This window comes from Xenopus tropicalis, chromosome 9 (genome assembly GCF_000004195.4).
Source record: "Xenopus tropicalis strain Nigerian chromosome 9, UCB_Xtro_10.0, whole genome shotgun sequence".
NCBI classification, from domain to species: domain Eukaryota; kingdom Metazoa; phylum Chordata; class Amphibia; order Anura; family Pipidae; genus Xenopus; species Xenopus tropicalis.
In genome coordinates this window covers 68,797,751-68,817,762 of record NC_030685.2, presented here as the reverse complement: position 1 = coordinate 68,817,762, position 20,012 = coordinate 68,797,751, and the positions used below count along the sequence as shown (strand labels likewise).

The window sequence follows — 20,012 nt, the reverse complement described above, 5'->3', positions numbered from 1 at the left end:
GACACATTTGCCAGGCTATGCAATGTCTCATTTATTTAACACAGAATGTTCTCTTACTGCACTCTTGAAAAGGCTCATCCGAGTGATCTCCGCAGTCGTCATCCACATCACATTTCCAGCTCTGTGGGATGCAGCGTCCATTGTTGCATCGGAATTGCCCAGGGTTACAGGTTCGGGTAGAGCAGTGGGCGCTGTCTTCGTCAGAGTTGTCTCCACAGTCATCCTCTTGATCGCACTGCCACGACTCGGGAATACAGCGCTTGTTTGCACATTGCCATTGGTGGGTGTCACACTGATGGTTGGCTGCAAGGGATATACTATTGAGAGACCCCCCAACATAGAGACTAACACATATGATATCATAGGCCAGGTTTAGGGTCTGTCCTACTATCAACTTGAAGTGAAGAAAATAATAGAAACATAGCAGTACTCATACTACAGCAGGCTTCTTGACAATGGCTGGTTGGGAATAAATTGCAAGCAGCTAACAGACTCGATCTACAGAAGGTGACTTAGGACAAGAAATGTAAGTTTTTTGCAGCTTAAGGTCAAATAATAATTAAAATACACATTTAACACAGCATTGCTTCTATACATTACTGATGGGAATTACCATATTCAGCACATTTATTTTTTGCAAAGGCAACAATGACAAAACTGCTGTAAGTTACTGGCCACCAATTATACTTCAGCCATAGGATATAGAGAGAATAAAGCAACAAGACTGTCCCCACTTATATGTAAAATGCAAATGTGCAAGTAAAGTACTGAGCTTACCTCTGCAATTAAAAATTGAAAATGTTGTTTGAGCTCTATAAATCAATGGCTTTTAGACTTTTGGGGTCCAGGCCCCCTTCTCTGGCACCTCAGATGGTCAGTCCTGCTTAGCTCATAGCAGTTTTGCAGGTGTGTAAAACCATTGTTAGAACAGTCACACTGCTATAGCTATGTTTACATTAAGGGCAAATATTACCCTTCAGACAGCCCATCAACTGTCACTGTGGATCAGCCCTAAAATTTGAGGAGAACCTGAGCCTTACAGGAAGGATATTTAGAACCTCCCTTAGGTTGTTTTCAGGGCTCAGAAATCATAGAGTCCAGCATGGCTATACAAACTGATGCCTTGTCTGGACACACAATAAACAATTACGTATAAATATATATTGTGCTTTGACTTCAAGATAGAAATATGAATAAGATTTCGGGGGTGCCCTGAAAATCAGGGGTATGGTCTTGGCATAGATAAATTATGGGGTACAGAATGGTATTGTCTCAGTGTACAATGGAATACTGGGAGGCTGAAACAGATAAACTAGGTTTTGTATGTTTTGTAAAAGAATTCAGTAAGCACAATACATAAACATATATCAGTGGCAATACAGGTATGGGTTCTGTTATCCAGAAACTCATTATTCAGAATGCTCTGAATTGCAGGATAACCGTCTTCCATAGGCTCCATTTTAATAAAATAATTACCTTTTTCTCTATAATAATAAAAGAGTACCTTGTACATAATTATTCCTTGTTGGGGGTAAAATAATCCTATTGGGTTTATTTATTTTATTATTATTTATAATTTTTATTAGACAAAATATGGAGATCAAAATTATGGATAGACCCAGAAAACTCCAGGTTCCGAGCATTCTGGATAACAGGTCCCATACCTGTACAAAAAAGAATAGGCATTTGTTACAAAGTAAATATGAGATTATTACAATGTTTCTGTACTCACCACAAAGTATTTGATCCTCATCTGAGCCATCTGGGCAGTCAGGGTAAGAATTGCACATGAAGAAAGAACTTGTGCAGTTTCCGTCATTACACTGGAACTGGCCGACGCGGCAGTATCTCTGAGGGCAGGTAGCTGGTTCATCTGAGCCATCTCTGCAGTCTCTCTGGCCATCACATTTCCACCAGATTGGGATACATCTACAAGGATTTGCGAGAAATGGTTACCCAAATTAACCCTTTCATTATGTGTGTACATTGAGTTTGAGAAATTTAATACAAGCAATAAACATAAAATACTATGGGGATTATACAATAAGAGGTCTTAAGTTTGCACATGTCTAGTAACCCTCAGCAACCAATCAGCAGGTACTATAGGTTGCTATAGGTTACTAGATGTTGGTAAACTTAAGACTCTTTAGGGGTTATGAAATAAAAGGCACTAAGTTTGCTCAGGAGCAGCAACCCACAGCAACCAATCATCAGGTAGAATTTGCTGGTCACCTGTTTAAAGCAAACTTATTATTGGTTGCTATGGGTTACTGCTCCTGGGCAAACTTAGTTCCTTGTATTACATATGGAGGTTAATGACATTTGCAGCATATAGGAGATGATTAACCTATAACAACCAATCAACAGTTACTTTTGATCAGTCTAATATAAATTCAACAATGAAATGAAAGTGTACCAGGTAATCGTACATCACTGCTTGTTGATTATGGGAAGCATAACTGCACATAACAACTGAGTAATAGGGTGTGATGGTAGGAACAGAGTCAGTCATTTAATTTTAAGTGTCACTACCTACACACAAAATCTGAGTACAAGAACATGATGGGAAAAAGTCCTGTTAGTCAGTCAAGCATACGTCCATCTGCACCTATAAACTGCCCACTGATGCATGATGGGAAATGACCTGACAGTCATTCAAACATACCTTTCACTGTCTGCACATAAAAACTGAGTACTGGAACATGCTGGGAGGCAACGCACCACTGATCCAAACTGCACCGCCAAGAAATTGTCCGGACATTCGCAGGTGTATCCTTGACCCCCTTCTTTTATGAGACACAAGTGGGAGCAGCCACCGTTGTTCCGGCCACAGGGGTTGTTTGCTAAAAATGGTTTAGAACAAAGAGTCATTTGCAGGGGGATAAAAACCCTTTGCAGTTTCTGCTTAATTCAATGTTGTTTTAAGTCTATGACATTGTCATGTAGGGCAGAATTACTACTAACATATTATTTGTTGTTACCCACAGGAACCCAAGAAAAAAGATATTATTTTGGCTATTAATGACAGAGCAAGAGCCCACCATGCAATTTCCATGACGTGGAAAAGCCCCAATAAATGGCATTTTGCAGTGGCTATGTTCACAGTGCTGCCCCCCCCCATATTTAATAATCTTCAGAGAGGCCCAGAGCGCACAGGAAACAGTAGCCACCCCCTCCCTGTATGCCGGCTCACATCTTACCTGACAGTGAGAGAGGATTTCCACAACCACAGAGGAAGCAAACCTGGCAGTCTGGGCCCCACTGTACTACAGTCCCTCCACAACTCCACATCTGCTACCTCTATAGTTTTGCCACTGACATTTTATTTATTTTTTTCAAATGAGCCCATGTTTCTTTCATATACATACATAATATTTGTTTGTGAATACATAATATTGAAACATTAGTATGGAACTCCCCCAAGCCCCCTACACTTCTTTGTCCTTGCTGTCTCTATTTGTAAGCCCTGGCTAACAGGTGGCTTGCTGAAGCCCTCTTCTCTTTCTTACAGGCAGAGCTAAGTCTGGTGGTGATATGCACAAAGATAAATATGAAGGGAAAACTATACCTGCAGAATGAATATTTAACCAACAGGTAGTTTATATTATGTTAAGCCACCTATTAAAGAATCTCACCAAACTGGAATATATATATATATATCAGTAGATATTGCCCTTTTACATATTTTCCCTTGAGCCGCCATTTAGTGATGGGCTGTGCGCTCCCTCAGAGATCACATGATAGGAAACAATGCAGCTCTAACTGTAACAGGAAGAAGTGTGGAAGTAAAAGACATAATTCTGTCTACTACTTGGCTGAACTAGCCTGGCAAGTATATTCGTATGTGTGTATTTATTTAGATAAAGCAGAGTTTTACTTGTGAAATATATTGTTATAGAGACCTAAATTGTTCTGAGGTATAGTTTTCCTTTAAAGAAAGCAAAAAATCAAGAGTAGCAGGTTTGGAATTGGTCACTGGTCTCCCTACCCACAATGCCCTGAGGTTACTTACTAATAGGCTGCCTGTAGGGATGGTAGACATGTATATCAAAAGGCCTGTGCGTGGTGTTCGCTAACATGGTCCTTCCAGATCCATCATATTTGTTTCCCTTTTCCACAGTTCTTGTGTTCCAGTCAGTCCAGTAGATATTATCTTCAAACACAGTGATTGCAAAAGGATGAGGTAGATTTCCATCGTACACAGTGTGCCGGTGCCTCCCGTCCAAGTCAGAGTATCTAAAGAACAGAAATGCTACTGAGACAAAGGCTGAATGGCACAGTGTTCTCTTTCCTTTAATAGCCGCTAAACTGATATAAACCTGCTGTCACTGACCCTGCTGCAAAAAACATTAAACAAAAAATCTGCGACCTATCAAAAAAAAAACTAATCAATTTGGCATAAACATATCAATAATTATTTGATCTTTACATTCTTCATTTTGAGCAACCATCTTGTGATGGTCTGTGTGTCACTCACTGATCACCTGACCTGGAAACAATGCAGTTTCTAACTGTGACAGGAAAAAGTGTGCAACCAAAAGACACGCCCTGTCCATTCATGGATGGTGTAACTTAGCATGTATGTGCACACTAGCTTTGTGCATGTGAAATGAAGTCCCTTATGAGTGGGAGGGATTAACACCCAAAATGGCATTGTTTTATTATAAGAATAATCCGTGACATATAATAATGTTTTTCATTAAACATTTTAATTAATAAAAAATGGTGTTTTAAATATGGGCAGTTTTATGTAATATATTTTTATAGGGACCAGCAGTGTTTAGGTGGTATAGTTGAAGAATGGTTGGGTTGAAGAATGGTGGAAGATGTAGATAAACTACATCTGTGTAGTATAGGGAAGCAAGAATGTTAGTAAAGTGTTACACATTTAACAATATTAACTGCTGCTATTGAATGCTAATACATGTATAGGTTTTGTTATGATGCCACCTAGTGACTGTATGTGCAGATACAAGAATTCTCCAGTAAGAATGCTGGTTCCCACCGTATTCTGCTGCATACATGACCAGTCATGCCCATCTCATATTTAGTCTTAGAGAAACACAGTTATTTGTACCCATGCAATATTAATGTGCTGCAGAATTGGAAATCCTGTATACAGAGATAAACCCTAGAGGTTAAGTCCTTCTCTGCTTTAGGGGTCCGTTTACTAAAGTTCAACATCGAATCATAATAATTTGTGCCAGAAATAATGCCAGAGCTGGTTTACTAAACTGCTCTTACTTCTGCCATGGTGGATTTTTGGTCACACATATGATATCACATATTTTCACATCCCCGTTTACTAGGACCAGTATTATTGCCAAATCATCCCAAAACAGAGGTCAGTTTCTATCACTACTCCGAGAGTGACATTATATAAATTAACACCACCAATTGTATAGAGGTTGAGGTGTCATTTCTGTTTATAATAGGACCAAAGAACATTAGTGAGCCTAACTGGGCAAGTATTATATCTACACGTTTTATCAGTGATTTCATTTATCACTGATAAAACATGGATTCAAAATCAACATTACATTGATAAAGGGTTAATATTTACTTTACTAATACAACTTATTGATAGTTCTTAAAGAAGTTGTTCACCATTAAATTCATTTTTAGTATGATGTATACATTGATATTCTGAGACAATATGCAATTGGTTTTCATTTTTTTTTTTTTTTTTTAGTTATATAAGTTTTTGTTCATCAGAATTTCGCCATATCTGGTTGCTAGGGTCTTCTTAACCTTAGCAACCAGGCAGTGGGTTGAATGAGAGACAGAAATACATATAGAAGGGAGGGCTAAATAGAAAGATAAGTAATAAAAAGTAATAATAATAATAACGAGAAAATTGTAAGTTCACGGTGCAATAGTTTTTTGCTGCCAGGATCAGTGACCCCATTCGAAAGCTGTCAAATCATTAAAAAACTATAAAAAAAATTAAACAATGAAGACCAATTGCAAAGTTAGTAGAAATAGGACATTGTATAATATACTAAAAGTTAATTTAAAGGTAAACCACTCCTTTAAAAGCTATTCATTAGTGTTGTGTTCTTCACCATGGCACCATGACACCATGGTGTTGACTTGCAAGGGCACCCAAAGTAACACTAAAATTGGCTTATGCAAATAAATTTGTTGCGTTCATTTGTGTGAATGGGTGACGAGTTATAGACAAGTTGTAGGAGCTTTAGTAAAAGGACACCTTAGAAAGGATATTGCCATCAAAATGTTGTATGAGCAGTTACCGAGTTGCTTTATTCTTCTCTATGTACGTACTCAATGTAGTTTAGGTGGGCATCAGCCCAGTACAGCATGTCGTTGGTATAATCTATCGTGAGTCCATTCGGCCATTCTATCTTAGTTGAGATGATAACCGTTTTGTTCTTGCCGTCCATTCCCGCTCTGCCGATAAAGGGTTTGTCTGCCCAGTCTGTCCAATACACATATCTAGTAAATAACAGGGAATACAAGGTTATTAGGACACGATATTCTCCAGCAGTTCACAATGTAAATTCATGGGTTCTATATAATGCACTTTGGGGGTTTACGGGGTCATGTAGCAACAGATTCCACATCAACCAATCAGCAGGCAGCATTTACTAGTCAGCTGTTTGAAGGCAAACAATTAATTGGTTGCTATCAGTTACTAGACCTTGGGAGAACTTTGCACCTTTTATCTTTTTACCTCTCACATATAACATTGCGACATTTTGTATTTTTGGAAAAATGGACAATAAAAATTTGCTTACCCTTTTTTGGGATGAACAACAATTGCTCTAGGATACTGAAAGCAGAAAGTATTATTGGCGTCAATGCAGCGATCAATTAGCTTTTTCCGAAACCTCCCGTCCAGGTCGGCGACGTTAAGGCAGTCTTTATACGAGTCCAACCAGTATATTTTCCTATACATCAAAAGAAATGTTGGTTATCAATAAGACAGCAGTAAAGTTTCATACTTATCATCGGTTTGTATAATGTTCACTGCACAGTCTCAGGCATCTGTCCTTCTCACTGCCACCTATGTGGGTGACTTTCTGCTACTGCATGTCTCTGGCCTGTGTTTAGGCTTGCCACAGCTTCTTACTCCTGGCAGGGGCAGGCAGTGACATCACGGGTGGGCTGGTGATGTCAAGGGGCGGGGCTATGACAATCGGCAATTGCCTATTAACCGTGTCAGTATCCCAGAGTCCTGTCCAGTTTTCCTAGTTTGGAAAACCCATTCAGGGCACAGCACTGGTCTGATCAGTTTGCTCCTCCCCCTTCTCTTCCCCTCCCCTCTGCTTTCTCCCCCTCCCATCTCTGCATAAATCTGAGATTAAAATTGTTTGGGGCCTGCAGGCTGCTGCCTGGAAGTCAGTACAAGCTAAAATGGCAGCTGCTATCTTAACCAAACAGAGGGAGCTTCTATGGCTGTTTACTCAGGTATGGTAAAGTTTTCTATATTGCATTCTAAGTGGCACTATTTAAGGCAGCTTCACCCTCTGACATACTGAAGGACATAGAAAAGGAAGTGGGCAGCCAAAAGCAAAAGTTGCAACCTGGGAATCAAAGAATCAAAAGAATCAAAGAATCAAAGTCTGGCATTAGCTTAAAAAAGTCAGTAGGATCTGATTGAGTTGTATCTACTGTTAGACAGCACATTTATGGGAATTGATCTTAACAAGTTCTAATTACCTGCCAATCCAATCAACGGCCAATCCTTCCCCAGCAGGAATGTCATTATTAATAATAGTTTCCTTATTTGTGCCATTTAGGAACATTCTCTCAATAACCCTTCTTCCAGCATCAATCCAATACAGTCTGCTCTCCACCCGATCAAAGTCCAGAGCCGCAACAATGCTCAGACCTTGCAAAATAAGCGAGTAGGACTGACCATCAAGGCTGAGGTTCCTCAGATAGTAACGGTTACTGAATATAAGATAAGGATTGATGTTGCTGTTCTGTCGGCAGTTTCTCCCATTGGGCTCTCGTATGTAGCCGGGGGCACACTTGCAGATGTAGGAACCGGCGGTGTTCTCACAAATCTGACTACATACAGAAGGTGTTTCACTGCACTCGTCAATGTCATCACAGGTTCGTTTATCTGACATAAGCCGGTATCCTGGTCGGCAAGTACAGAAGAAGCTTGTCTGTGTGTCTGTACAGTTGTGATCACAGCCGCTGATGGAAGGGTCGTTGCATTCATTTATACCTATCAAAGTGTAAATAAAGCAGTGTGGAAATCAATCAAATAATGCAAGATCATTAGCAAAGTATAATGCCTAAGTCAAACATACATCACAATTTTAGTAGCATTCCATTCATAGAAGTTCAGGATTTTGCGTAAACCCATGAAAGATTGGTTGACTGATATGGATAAATAAACCTTTAAAATAAGTAGATTGTAAGCTCTACAGGGCAGGGACCTCCTTCCTACTGTGTCTCATACCACATGGCACTTATTCCCTGTGCATTTATATATATTTATTGTATTTATTTATTATAACACCTATCCTCCCTGTGTGTAATTTTGTATTTTGTAAGATTGTACAGCGCTGTGTACCCTTGTGAAGCTTTATAAATAACATTATACATACATACATACAAGTGATGTAATGTAAAATTAATGAGAGTGCTATTCTAAGCACTTTACAATTTACAATTGCAATTTACATTCACATTCACTCATCAGTTTTACATTATTTATCCTTTAAGGTAGTGCTACATGCACCAATATTGTAAGGCAGTTTGGCCATTATGAGCTTTGAAGATCAGTGCATCTCTGATCTTTGGGCCTCTTGGCTGGCAGTGACCAGAGTGTATTAGGCATCAACAGATCTAGACTTAAATGGGTCCATCCTATAAGATGACTGCCATTCTGGTGCTCTTTTAGTGCCATTACGAACACATAAGTGAAATACTCCACATACCACACGCTTTCTCATCACTGTTATCGCCACAGTCATCATTTCCATTGCAGACGCTGCCTTGTGCAATACAGATCAAATTGTCACATTTAAAGTAGTGCGGGTTGCAGGTAGCCTCTGATGTAGTGCACGTATGCTCCAGCTCATCGGACTCATCTCCGCAGTCATTGTCCCCATCACAGACAAAGGCTTTAGAGATACATCGGCCATTCTGACAGGTGAATTGCTGCTGCTGACAGGTCGGGTAAATACAGCCTCTCTCGTCACTGCCGTCTCCGCAATCATTCCGTCTGTCACACCTGCAAGATAACACCATTCATTGGGAAGATTAGAAAATCAATTATTCTCTGTGTACTGAATGGTATTTTCCAAAACTTCTATGTTCCTTCTTCCCAACTTTAAGCTTGAATAGAACTATAATTTTCATTCTCACATTCTCATTATGGGTGAAGACACACTAAACCCCAGAAAATACCCTACCAAAGACAATACTGGGAATTGCCTCTTCTAAAAGACACATAGAGACAGTTATCAGTAAATCATCAGTATTGTCTGTTTTTTGTAGCCATGACAAGTAACTGCTACTGCCCAATTCTTATATAGTATTGTGACGACTCTTTTAAATTACCTGAAGTTGCTACGGACACACAGTCCATTGGCACAGGCAAATTCACTGCTTGAGCAGGACCTTCTCGTGCAGTTCTGATGTTCATCATAGGCATCAGAGCAATCGGCATCTCCGTCGCACACCCAGGATTGAGGGATGCACCTTCTCTCTGGAGGCCTGTTGTTTATGCAAGTAAACTCTGTCGGTGCACAGCTACGGTTGGCTGAAAACCAGAAAAAATGGATACAAGTAGGTAAAATAAATGGTGAGGATTCTGCATGGTTGCTTACAGGGTGGGAACAGAGCAAAGAAGAAGGTAAATAGGGCCTTGGACTGGCAGAACACGTATGGCACGATCAGCTGATTGCTGCATAAAAACCTTGTTGATCATTTTTAGTTACTGCAGGGTAGGTTATCCAAATAATATGCAGGGAACTCCAGCTTCTGAACCAAAATTTATTAAAGAGCCCCACACAACGCAGAAACACCTAATATATCACTGTATCTGTTCCTTCAAAAACTATGAATAAATACTACTTTATATGCTGAAATCCAACTGCAAAAAAGTTCTTCTATTTCTGCATCATTCTAAAACCTGGCAGGGGAGGAGGGGCTAAAATATCAGCAGGAGAACAGGGGGCCAGGTTTAGGTTCCAAACCATATTATTACATTAAAAATCTTGAAAAGACTGCATCTTTTAACTGATGTATATTGCAAAGTTGATTTATTTATTATATTTACTTTTCAAAAAGCTTAAGTTGTGTTTTGGTGGAGTTTGCCTTTAACAAAAAGCTGCAATGGTTAGTTCCAGTGAACCCCTGGCGAGATGTTGAAATGTTAGTCTTGTAATTAGCAGGAATCAGTTTACTAAACTCTCATAAATTGTCATAAATTTTTAAATTGCTATTTTCCCTAGTACAAGGGAATTCCCTTGCTAGCACAGATTTATGTGGTATAAAAAGGTGCAAAAGCAACAATGTATGGAGCCAATATGCATTCCAGTGTCTGCTGCCCTAAGTGTAAACTAGCAGTTTTTTTTCACAAATTCAAGGTATTTGAGTTTTTTCTACTTTATTATTTTTTTATATTCAGATTTTTAAATAAATAAGTGTTCATTTTAAAAACTCTAAAATTCCCAAACTCAGAAATTGATCAGTAATCCCATTGGTGTTTGTCCTCTTTTTCTGTTCTGTCTTTAAAGCAATAAAAATAATTATTTAAAAAAGAATGGTAAACAGTACCATTATAGCTCCAGTCAACTGGCTTAACTCCCAGTGACATAAAAGTATACCTACTTGCCAACAAAGACCTCGTCCCCTCCTGCCTTGTAAATAAAATAAAAACACAATAAAGGTTCCACAAGCTGACTCTCGCTCTGTGTTCTGTATGCATTGACAGGCATGGCATCAGCCAGTCAGTGCACAGACAGGCTGGGTTTCGGCATGCATGCATTTCTCTCTGAAATTTGCTCTTGTGTGCACTAACAGGCTGATAATAGGAAAAAGCAGGGCAAGCCCTGATAGTAATTGCTCTGAGTTCCAGTGCCTTTTTCCTATTCTTGGCTGTGTGGTAGGGTGCCGATCCATCCAGCATTGTGCACCAAGCTCTTGACCACCGGAGCGCCAGGGTGTGCGAGTAAAGTCCTTCTTCGGATCACTGACAGGCTGATGCCATGCAGGTCAGTGTGTACAGAACAGGGAGCAGAAGTCTACACAGAGAGAGATCAAGCCTAATGTTCCACTAGCCTAAGGGAGGCTAAAACTGTATAATGAGCCAGCAATAATTAGAATTAGGTACATAAAAAACAATGCAGCAATACTGTCCCTTTATATGTTTCCTGTAGATTTTAAATGCTGTGGTGTCCTTTCCTTTGCACTGCTATGCTTTCAGTCTATTAGATACAGTATATCAAGAATCTCATTCATATGGCTTCTTTGTCAGAGAGAAAAACATAACAATAAAATCACACTTTCTTATGCCATCACAGTGGTGAATAAATGTTTGATCATGTTGATCATAGCAGCCCTTTAATTGTATTTATTGATAAAGCTATATATTTGGTATATTTCTGATTGCTGTTGATGAAACCTACTCCTGTTTCAAACCAAAAAGCATTCCTTATTTAAGCACGACTGTAAGCACAAATCTTTGTATCTGAGAGCTAAGCTGTTACCACAATTGTGCCTTTGATCTTCATCACTCATATCACCGCAGTCATTATCTCCATCACAGATCCAAGATGCTGGGATACAGCGGGCATCGTCACACCTGAACTGGTCACTTGAACAAGTCCGCACATGGGCAACTACAGAGGGAGAAAGATATACAATGAGCAATTGTTAAGGCAAGAGACGAGGCAGAGATCTGCTGATAGTGCCGCACAAGGAGGCCATTCTTTGGCACACAGTATACTCTCCTCCATGTAAAATAACAGGGCTAATATCTCGGAGACTTCAACCTGGTCCTTGTTGATAAGATGCTATTCTGCTCATTTTACCTACATTCTCCTCAAATCTGAATCGCTCTTAAATCTTTTACAAATGTATCACTGTCTAGTTCGGTGTTCCTACATAGCGCAGGTCATCTGGCTAATGTGAAGCAGATAAGTGAAGTCAATTAAAGCAGACTTCAATGTCATGCAACATTTTAAGGGGAAGAAAGATTTCTTTATGTAGTCAGCCTGCCGGTATAATAAAAATTATGGGAGCCATGTAGGCTCTGCATTTTTTCAAGTTGAAAAAATGTCTTTAATAAAACAATTAATGGAAAATACAACATACATAAGGATTTTTTTTGTAATTTGGATCTCCATTAAACATTAAATGAACCTTATATGATCCTATGAGGGATCCCATATTTGTATATGTTTTTGGTGTGTGGGAGGAAACCTACACAGATACAGGGAGAACATACAACATACAAGCTCCCTATAGATAATGCCCAAGCTGGAGTCAAACTCAGGACCCCTTTATTGAAAGGCAGCAGTGCTATCCACTAAGGGAGGATGGAGATAGAGAGATAGATAGATAGATAGAATGGGCATTTAGCTGGATGATTATCCTTATCATGTCATATAACTGGTAATTAATATATGTCCAACAAAACTTGTTATGGGGGGTTACTTATTTTAAAGTGACCCCCTTGACATATCTGCTAAGCAAGCCCAGACTGGCAATCTGTGGGTTCTAGCAAATGCCAAAGGTACTGCTGTAAGATGCCATAGACAGTCACTATTTTTGGTCTGGTAGAGGGCTCTTTGGGCCTCTGTGTACTTGAAATGCCAGGGTACTGTATATTAATAAACCCAGGCCAGGCCTGCTGTTAAGGTAATTAATCTAAATCTTTGCTAGCTAGGTTTTAATAAACTCATAAAACGTAATAAACTAAATAATATATGTAGAAAATCCTGTACAAAATGACAACACCACAGCTAATTTATTGTATAATAAAGTACAATATCTTTAGTCTTAAAATATTTTAAATATATAAAATATAGTATCAGGGGCACCTTCAGACATTTTGTAACTTGAGGTATACTTACATACCTGTCCTCTGTCTTGAAACTGGAAGGGGGTTGAAGGAGGCAATAACACTTGTGTAGAGATCATAGTAAAAAAGCCCAAATTCCCATTAAAAGATGGGACATTAAGCCATTTAATATCCTTAGAGTACACAGAAGGGCATATGGCACATTATCCCCAATATTACTTATAATGAGGACTACAGTCCTAGATATAATCACATTAAATACATCTTTTTGCATAAGTCCTTATGCTTAGTTTTAATATAGACAATCTATAAACAGGCTACCCTCACTACTGTAGTGAAGGTGCAACTCACCACAAGTGGGTGGTTCATCTGAGCCATCGGAGCAGTCTACGCCCTGATCACAATACCAGTGTCCTGGAATGCAGCGCCCAGAGGAGCAACGGAATTCACTTTCAGTGCAAGTCAGGGTAACTGAAAGAGTCCAGAAAGCACATAATTAAAATGTTTTTACTATTATTGTAGATGACAAAATGAAAAAAATATTACCAGAATCATTGTCATAGTGGGAACTGTCAATACCAGTCATATCATTTTAGCAGGACTTTTTCAGTAATGTTATACATGTTTACATATATGAATATAAATAGGCACAGAACAAGGAAAGCACATACATGTAAACAATAATGTAATTATGACTCTGTAAAAGTCAAATGGGGTTATGTAATAAAAGGCACTAATTTTGCCCAGGAGCAGTAACCCATAGCACCTAATTTGCAGGTTGCATTTACTGATCATCTGTTTAAAAGCAAACATCTAATTGGTTGCTCTAGGTTCCTGCTCCTGGGCAAACTTAGTGCTTTTTATTACATATTGGGGGAAAAGTCATTCATAAGTTTCCTCTCTCCAGATATTAAATTCAAACCTTCATCGTCTCCTATACAAGGCCCAACAGGATCATATTAAAGGTGGCTAAAAATGGACATTTATGGGCAGCTTGGCCAATATCAGCCTTACAGTGTATCCCCCAGTGCATCAGTGGACTTTGGCAGACAGCATGGACAGACTGTCCAGTGTTTTGTATAGTACAATATCTAGTCAAAATATACTTATTCTCTATGATTGTTCAGAATATTTGCATATTTACTAGACAATACCAACATTTTATTTTTTTTTATTGTGTTTAGGGTCTCATGACAGTTTTCTGGTGTTATTAAATGAGCTCAAACTGATCCTCACCTTGTTTCCCTATTGCCCTATGCCACATGGGAAGGTGCTATTTAAGGCATTGCTGGTGAACACAATACCTTCATTTCATTTATGATTTTTGGAAGATAAACACATTTTTAAAAAAGCTGAAAAACTGATCAAAACATTGGGGTTGCATCACTAGCATCACAAGTAGCCCTTCTATATCTGTATACAAGCCCAAACTCCATAGTATGGTACTTCAGTGTAGAGACTGGAATTTAAAGCAATGTTGTGCTGCTCTCCCCTTTCATTTCTATCGTTAACAGCAAAGATCTAACGTTCCCAGTGATTACCCACCCACTGAACCATTAGAGAACGCACCACAGTGAGTAGGGCTTTCATCGCTCATATCTCCACAGTCATTATCTCCATCACAAAGATAGGTACGAGGAATGCAAATGTTAGTGCTGCGGCATTTTGTGTACCCCGGTTGACATGTGCGATCAGCTTTAAAGAGAAAAAAGGACAAGCGATGACAAATATATGAGCAACCTAAATTAACAACAGTCAATGTAAACCCTTGTCCGAAGGCTTTCTTCTTGTTTGTATGGAAACGTATTCCCATTCTTTACTGACTGGATGAGCAAAGGAACTAAATCTGAATCACAAAAAAAGTCAATCCTACGTTATTTCACGGTCATTTACTGTGCAAGAGTTTTGCGTACAATGAATTGTAAGGTGACTCGTTATCAATACATGGAATTCTCAGTCACACAAGGAATAGGTTTGCACCCCATTACAGATATTTAAAGGAAAACTATACACCCTGAACATGGTCTCTATAAAAATATATTGCATAAAACAGCTCATATGTGAAGCCCTGTTTTTTTTATAGTATTCAACACTGGGTAATCCTAAACAGAAACTTTCCTTTTTAAGTACTAAGGGCTGTCCCCTAGGATTATATGATTCACAGTGCACACAAACAAACCAGGGCGCAAATACATGTTAGGGCACATCAGCCAATTAATGGACAAAGTTCTGTCTTTTGCTCCCACACTTCTTCCTGTTACAGTTAGAGCTGCGTTATTTCCTGTCATGTGATCTCTGAGGGAACAGACCATCACAAAATGGTGGCTCAAAGTAAAAGATGTACAAGGGCAATATTTACTGATATAAATACTCCAATTTGGTAAGATTTTTTTAATATGCCACTTAATATGATATAAACTGTTGGTTAAGTATTCATTCTGGGGGTATAGTTTTCCTTTAAGTATACATTTAAAAACCACAAACTCAACATGTTTGTTAACTTACGGCAATTCCGTTCATCAGATGTGCCGTTGTCAAAGCAATTGTTTACTCCATTGCAGACATAGGCGCGGGAGATACACCTGCCATTGTTGCAAGTAAACTCTGTGTTTGGGTCGCAGGTGCGGAACAAACAGCCCAGCTCATCACTGTTATCTCCGCAGTCATTGTAATGGTCACATCGGTAATGATAAGGCACACATCTCCCGTTGCCACATGTGAAGGAGGTAGAAGGGCATGTGTGGAAAGCTGCCAATTGAAGTAATAGCATGTATATATAAGAAAATGGCTATTGTAATGGAAATAATTGTATGGAATTATAGCTCACTCTTTATACTATACCTTCAAATGCAAACACCGCTGCAAAACGGACTGCATGCAGAATAAAACCATTGTGACAATTAGAAGCATAATGTTTAGTGCCACATACACATCACCCCAAAGCCAGTTTATGATACAGGTATAGGATCCCTTATCTGGAAACCCATTATCCAGAAAGTTCTGAATTACGGAAAGGCCATCTCCCACAGACTCCATTATAAGCAAATAATTCTAATTTTTAGAAATTATTTCCCTTTTCTCTGTAATAATAAAGCAGAACCTTGTACTTGATCCCAGCTAAAATATAAGTAATCCTTATTGGAGGCAAAACAATCCTATTGGGTTTAAATGATGTTTAAATTACTTTTTAGTATGGAGATCCAAATTACGGAAAGATCCCTTATCCGGAAAGCCCCAGGTCCCTCGCATTCTGGATAATAGGTCCTATACCTGTACAACAATCTACTGATATTCCTATATTATGGACCAGTGCAGGGTTGCTAAGAGTGACAATGTGTTTGTCCTTAGAGTTCTAATGCAGTTTGTCATTTCCAAAATAACCTACCAAACAGGCATTAGCTTTAGTGAGAGGCTTGAATATAAATAGTAGGGGGGCTAAATAGAGAGGTAAAATAAAAAGTATTAAAACAGTTAAATTGAAGCCTCATGCAGCCATAGTTTTTTGGCTGTTGTGGTAAGTGAGCCCCATTTGAGAAAAGGAAAATAGAAGAAGAACACAAATAATTCAAAAAGTAACAAATAAAAGATGAACAACTGAAAAGCTGCTAAGAATAGCCATTCTATAACTCAAATTGAAGGTAAACTACCCCTTTAATGTACTATCCCCAAGCACCAAATTTATATTTTAAGATCTCTTCACAGGAAATGTGTATATGTATATGTCTATAGGATCCAGGATTATCTTTATCTCTGAAGTAATAAAACAGTGCCTTGATCCCAACTAAGAAATCATTAATCCTTATTGGAGACAAAACAATCCTATTAATGTTTAAATGATTTTTTATTGGACTTAAGGTATGGAGATCCAAATTAGGACCCGTTATCCGTAAAACCTTAGGCCCAGAGCATTCTGGATAACAGGTCCCATACATATATCTGATAAATTTGAGTTGAGTGGCACCATGTATACTTAATTCTTCTAAGAATACAGTGCATGTTTAAAAAGTAGACCAAACAAAAGTTTTGAAGTCAAAACAAAAATAGCAATCTAGTAATCTAAATTACCATAGTAATAAAATATCCAAAGTAATTATATAAATATTTCAAAAGCAAAAATACTGCGAGTAAATGCATCTTTGATCCGTGTAAATTGAGATGGGTAAGTTGATTAAGAAGGATAAAAAGTGGGAACACATTCTTTCTTTCTGTGAATGCCAACCAGCGACTGGCAAGAAAAATGTAACACAAGATTATCCCCAACACACGGCATTCTTGGCTCGGCCTCTGCCAGTGGGGTTGGCAAGTTAAGACAAATAAAGAATATGACCCAGATGTCACACACCTGAGCATATTTAGGGTGGGTCAGTTCAGCAATATCCAGGCTAATATAATTAATCTTTGGCACTGGGTAATCGCTTGGCATAAACAATCATCATGTACCATTGTCCAAAAAGGGAATGGGATCCCTATGTTCAAACAGGGCGAGTTGAGTACTTGAGCTACATCAAGGCCTAATGATATACAGCCTTTAAAAACATGATTGTCAATAGGAAATTAGCTGTTTTTAGCGTGGAATAAAGAAATAAACCTTGTTTTTTTAATATGAACAATTCTGTCTCTTTAACTTGCCACCTTTATTTGTAAGTTATATGAAATCCCCTATAAATTTTAGGTGTTAAAGCAAATACATGGGATCCATTATTCAGAAACCCTTTCATTAATGGTAGATTGTAGATGGTAGATTGATTCAGTTTTAATCAAATTATTCTAATTTTTAAAATTGATTTCCTTTTTCTCTGTAATAATAAAACAGTACATTGTACTTGATCCCAACTAAGATATAATTACCCCTTATTGGGGGCAGAACAGTCCTATTGGGTTTATTTCATGGTTAAATTATTCCCTTTTCTCTGTAATAATAAAACAGTACCTTGACTTGACCCTTACTAAGATATAATTAATCCTTATTTAAGGCAGAACAATCTTATTAAAGAAACAGTAACACCAAAAAGTGAAAGAGTTTCAAAGTAATTAAAATATAATGTACTTTTCCCCTGCACTGGTAAAACTGCTGTGTTGGCTGCAGACACACTACTATAGTTTATATAAATAAGCAGTGTGGCCATGGGGGCAGCCATTCAAGCTGGAAAAAGGAGAAAAGGCACAGGTTAACCAGCAGGTAACAGATGAAACATCTATGTATTCTACAGAGTTTATTTGTTATCTTCTATGTAACCTTTTCCTTTTGCCCTATTGAATGGCTACACAGCAGGGTATCTTTATAAACTATAGTAGTGTTACTGTCACAAACACACAACTTTAACCAGTGCAGGGGAACAGTACATTATAGTCAATCACTTTGATACATTTTAATTTGTTTGGTGTTACTGTTCCTTTAATTTTATTTAATGCTTAAATTATTTTTTCGTAGTCTTAAGGTATGGAGATCCAAATTATGGAAATATCTCTTATCTGGGAAAGCCCAGATCCCAAGCATTCTGGATAAGAGTTCATATACCTGTATAGTTACTATTTCTGGAAGAATTTTGGTGGCATCTCATAGGAAGATAGACAAAACAAACCACCAGCTTGTGAATTCAGAATTACACACATGCTACTGTACATCATCACGTACCACATACACGTTCCAGTTCGTCGCTGCCATCTCTGCAGTCATTGTCATTGTCGCATTTGTGTCGCTCAGGAATACAGCGGCCATTGAGACAGGTAAACTTGCCATTTTCACACCTTGTCCCATTGTCTACAATACAGTCCTTGTTATTATTGGCCAAGTACCAGCGACCAGAGGCAGGACACTGACACTCTGCCCCGTTGGGACCTTGAAATTTAAGACAAGACGGTATAACACTGTTATTAAATGAAAAGTGCATAATTCAAAATATGCATTTGGAAATTATATCCAAGAATAATTTGGATTATTTAAAAGTGGCATGTACATGGAAGTGCTTATGCTGCCTGCACTCAAGCTGTACATACCCTTAAAGGAGCAGTATACCGCTTGTTTAACATGAGTTCTATGAATAGGGCTGGTGCTATACATACTTTTTGATTATTATTATAATCACAAAGAAGTGTGGTTTTTATTATTTCTTGGGCTAAACAGGGAAACTGAAGATACTCCATGTTTGGTTCTTGTGAGGTTGTTAAGATATACTCTATGGTTGCCATCAGTCACTGTTTCAGGGGAAACAGGCAACAAAATTTGGCGTGGAAAAAAAATGACGCACATCAAAAAATCGTAATGACATTTCACCATTTCACTAATCTTTCAAAAGATTCACAAATTACAGTAGATTCAGAATTTTTTTGGCAAATCGAAACGGGACAGATTCGCTCATCACTACTCAATTCAAGTTCCCTGTCCCTGTGGAAAATTGACCCCTGCCAGCATTGACCCCTGCAAGCAGGTGTACAGCAAGGGAGGAGCGGGAAAAAATTGGGAGGGGCCATGTTCTGTGCACACCGTAGGCCCATTCATGGCCCCGGATTTCACTTTGGAAATCTGGTAACCTTTATATAATCCCCTTGAATAATGGACCCCTGATAACAAAATAAGTAAGGTGAGGGGGCTGCATACTGGTAATTAATAGTTACAAAAATACATTGTTACATAACTGTGCTTTATCTTTACCACTACAACATTTTGCAAAGTATAATGGTTACCTGGGGCACAGATGTGACTACAGCCACCATTGAACTGATCACAAGGGCTGCTGCACTGCTGCTGCTTATTTTTGGACAGAACATGAATATCCATGGGACGCTGAGGAAGGTTCTGTATCATAATTATCTGGTCGGAACCATCGTGCTTGTTGGCTCTGTAAATGCTCCTGGTGTTCCAGTCAGTCCAATAAATGTGCTGATCATAAAGGGTCATGGCGAATGGATACACAGCTGTGCTAACAACCACTTCTCGGTTTGTCCCCGTTAAAGAGCAGCGTTCAATCTTCTGCCTATGAAGATATCAAAGAAAACATAA

At 38.6% G+C, this 20,012-nt stretch overlaps 1 protein-coding gene across 2 annotated transcripts in view; it reads right to left on the bottom strand.

Moving 5' to 3' along the window:
* The window catches only part of lrp2 (LDL receptor related protein 2), a 111,155-nt gene that overhangs the window by 21,426 nt on the left and 69,717 nt on the right, over nucleotides 1-20,012 (bottom strand). For both annotated transcript variants that reach the window (XM_012971045.3, XM_002936756.5), the window contains 15 exons: nucleotides 19,697-19,986; nucleotides 18,648-18,851; nucleotides 15,518-15,760; nucleotides 14,582-14,707; nucleotides 13,364-13,483; nucleotides 11,697-11,828; nucleotides 9,544-9,745; nucleotides 8,919-9,214; nucleotides 7,684-8,200; nucleotides 6,759-6,911; nucleotides 6,286-6,456; nucleotides 4,013-4,236; nucleotides 2,666-2,843; nucleotides 1,733-1,929; nucleotides 58-303 (listed from right to left, as the gene is read on the bottom strand). In XM_012971045.3, coding sequence (XP_012826499.2) covers nucleotides 58-303; nucleotides 1,733-1,929; nucleotides 2,666-2,843; nucleotides 4,013-4,236; nucleotides 6,286-6,456; nucleotides 6,759-6,911; nucleotides 7,684-8,200; nucleotides 8,919-9,214; nucleotides 9,544-9,745; nucleotides 11,697-11,828; nucleotides 13,364-13,483; nucleotides 14,582-14,707; nucleotides 15,518-15,760; nucleotides 18,648-18,851; nucleotides 19,697-19,986 — 3,299 coding nt within the window. The remainder of the gene's footprint in view (nucleotides 1-57; nucleotides 304-1,732; nucleotides 1,930-2,665; nucleotides 2,844-4,012; nucleotides 4,237-6,285; nucleotides 6,457-6,758; nucleotides 6,912-7,683; nucleotides 8,201-8,918; nucleotides 9,215-9,543; nucleotides 9,746-11,696; nucleotides 11,829-13,363; nucleotides 13,484-14,581; nucleotides 14,708-15,517; nucleotides 15,761-18,647; nucleotides 18,852-19,696; nucleotides 19,987-20,012) is intronic.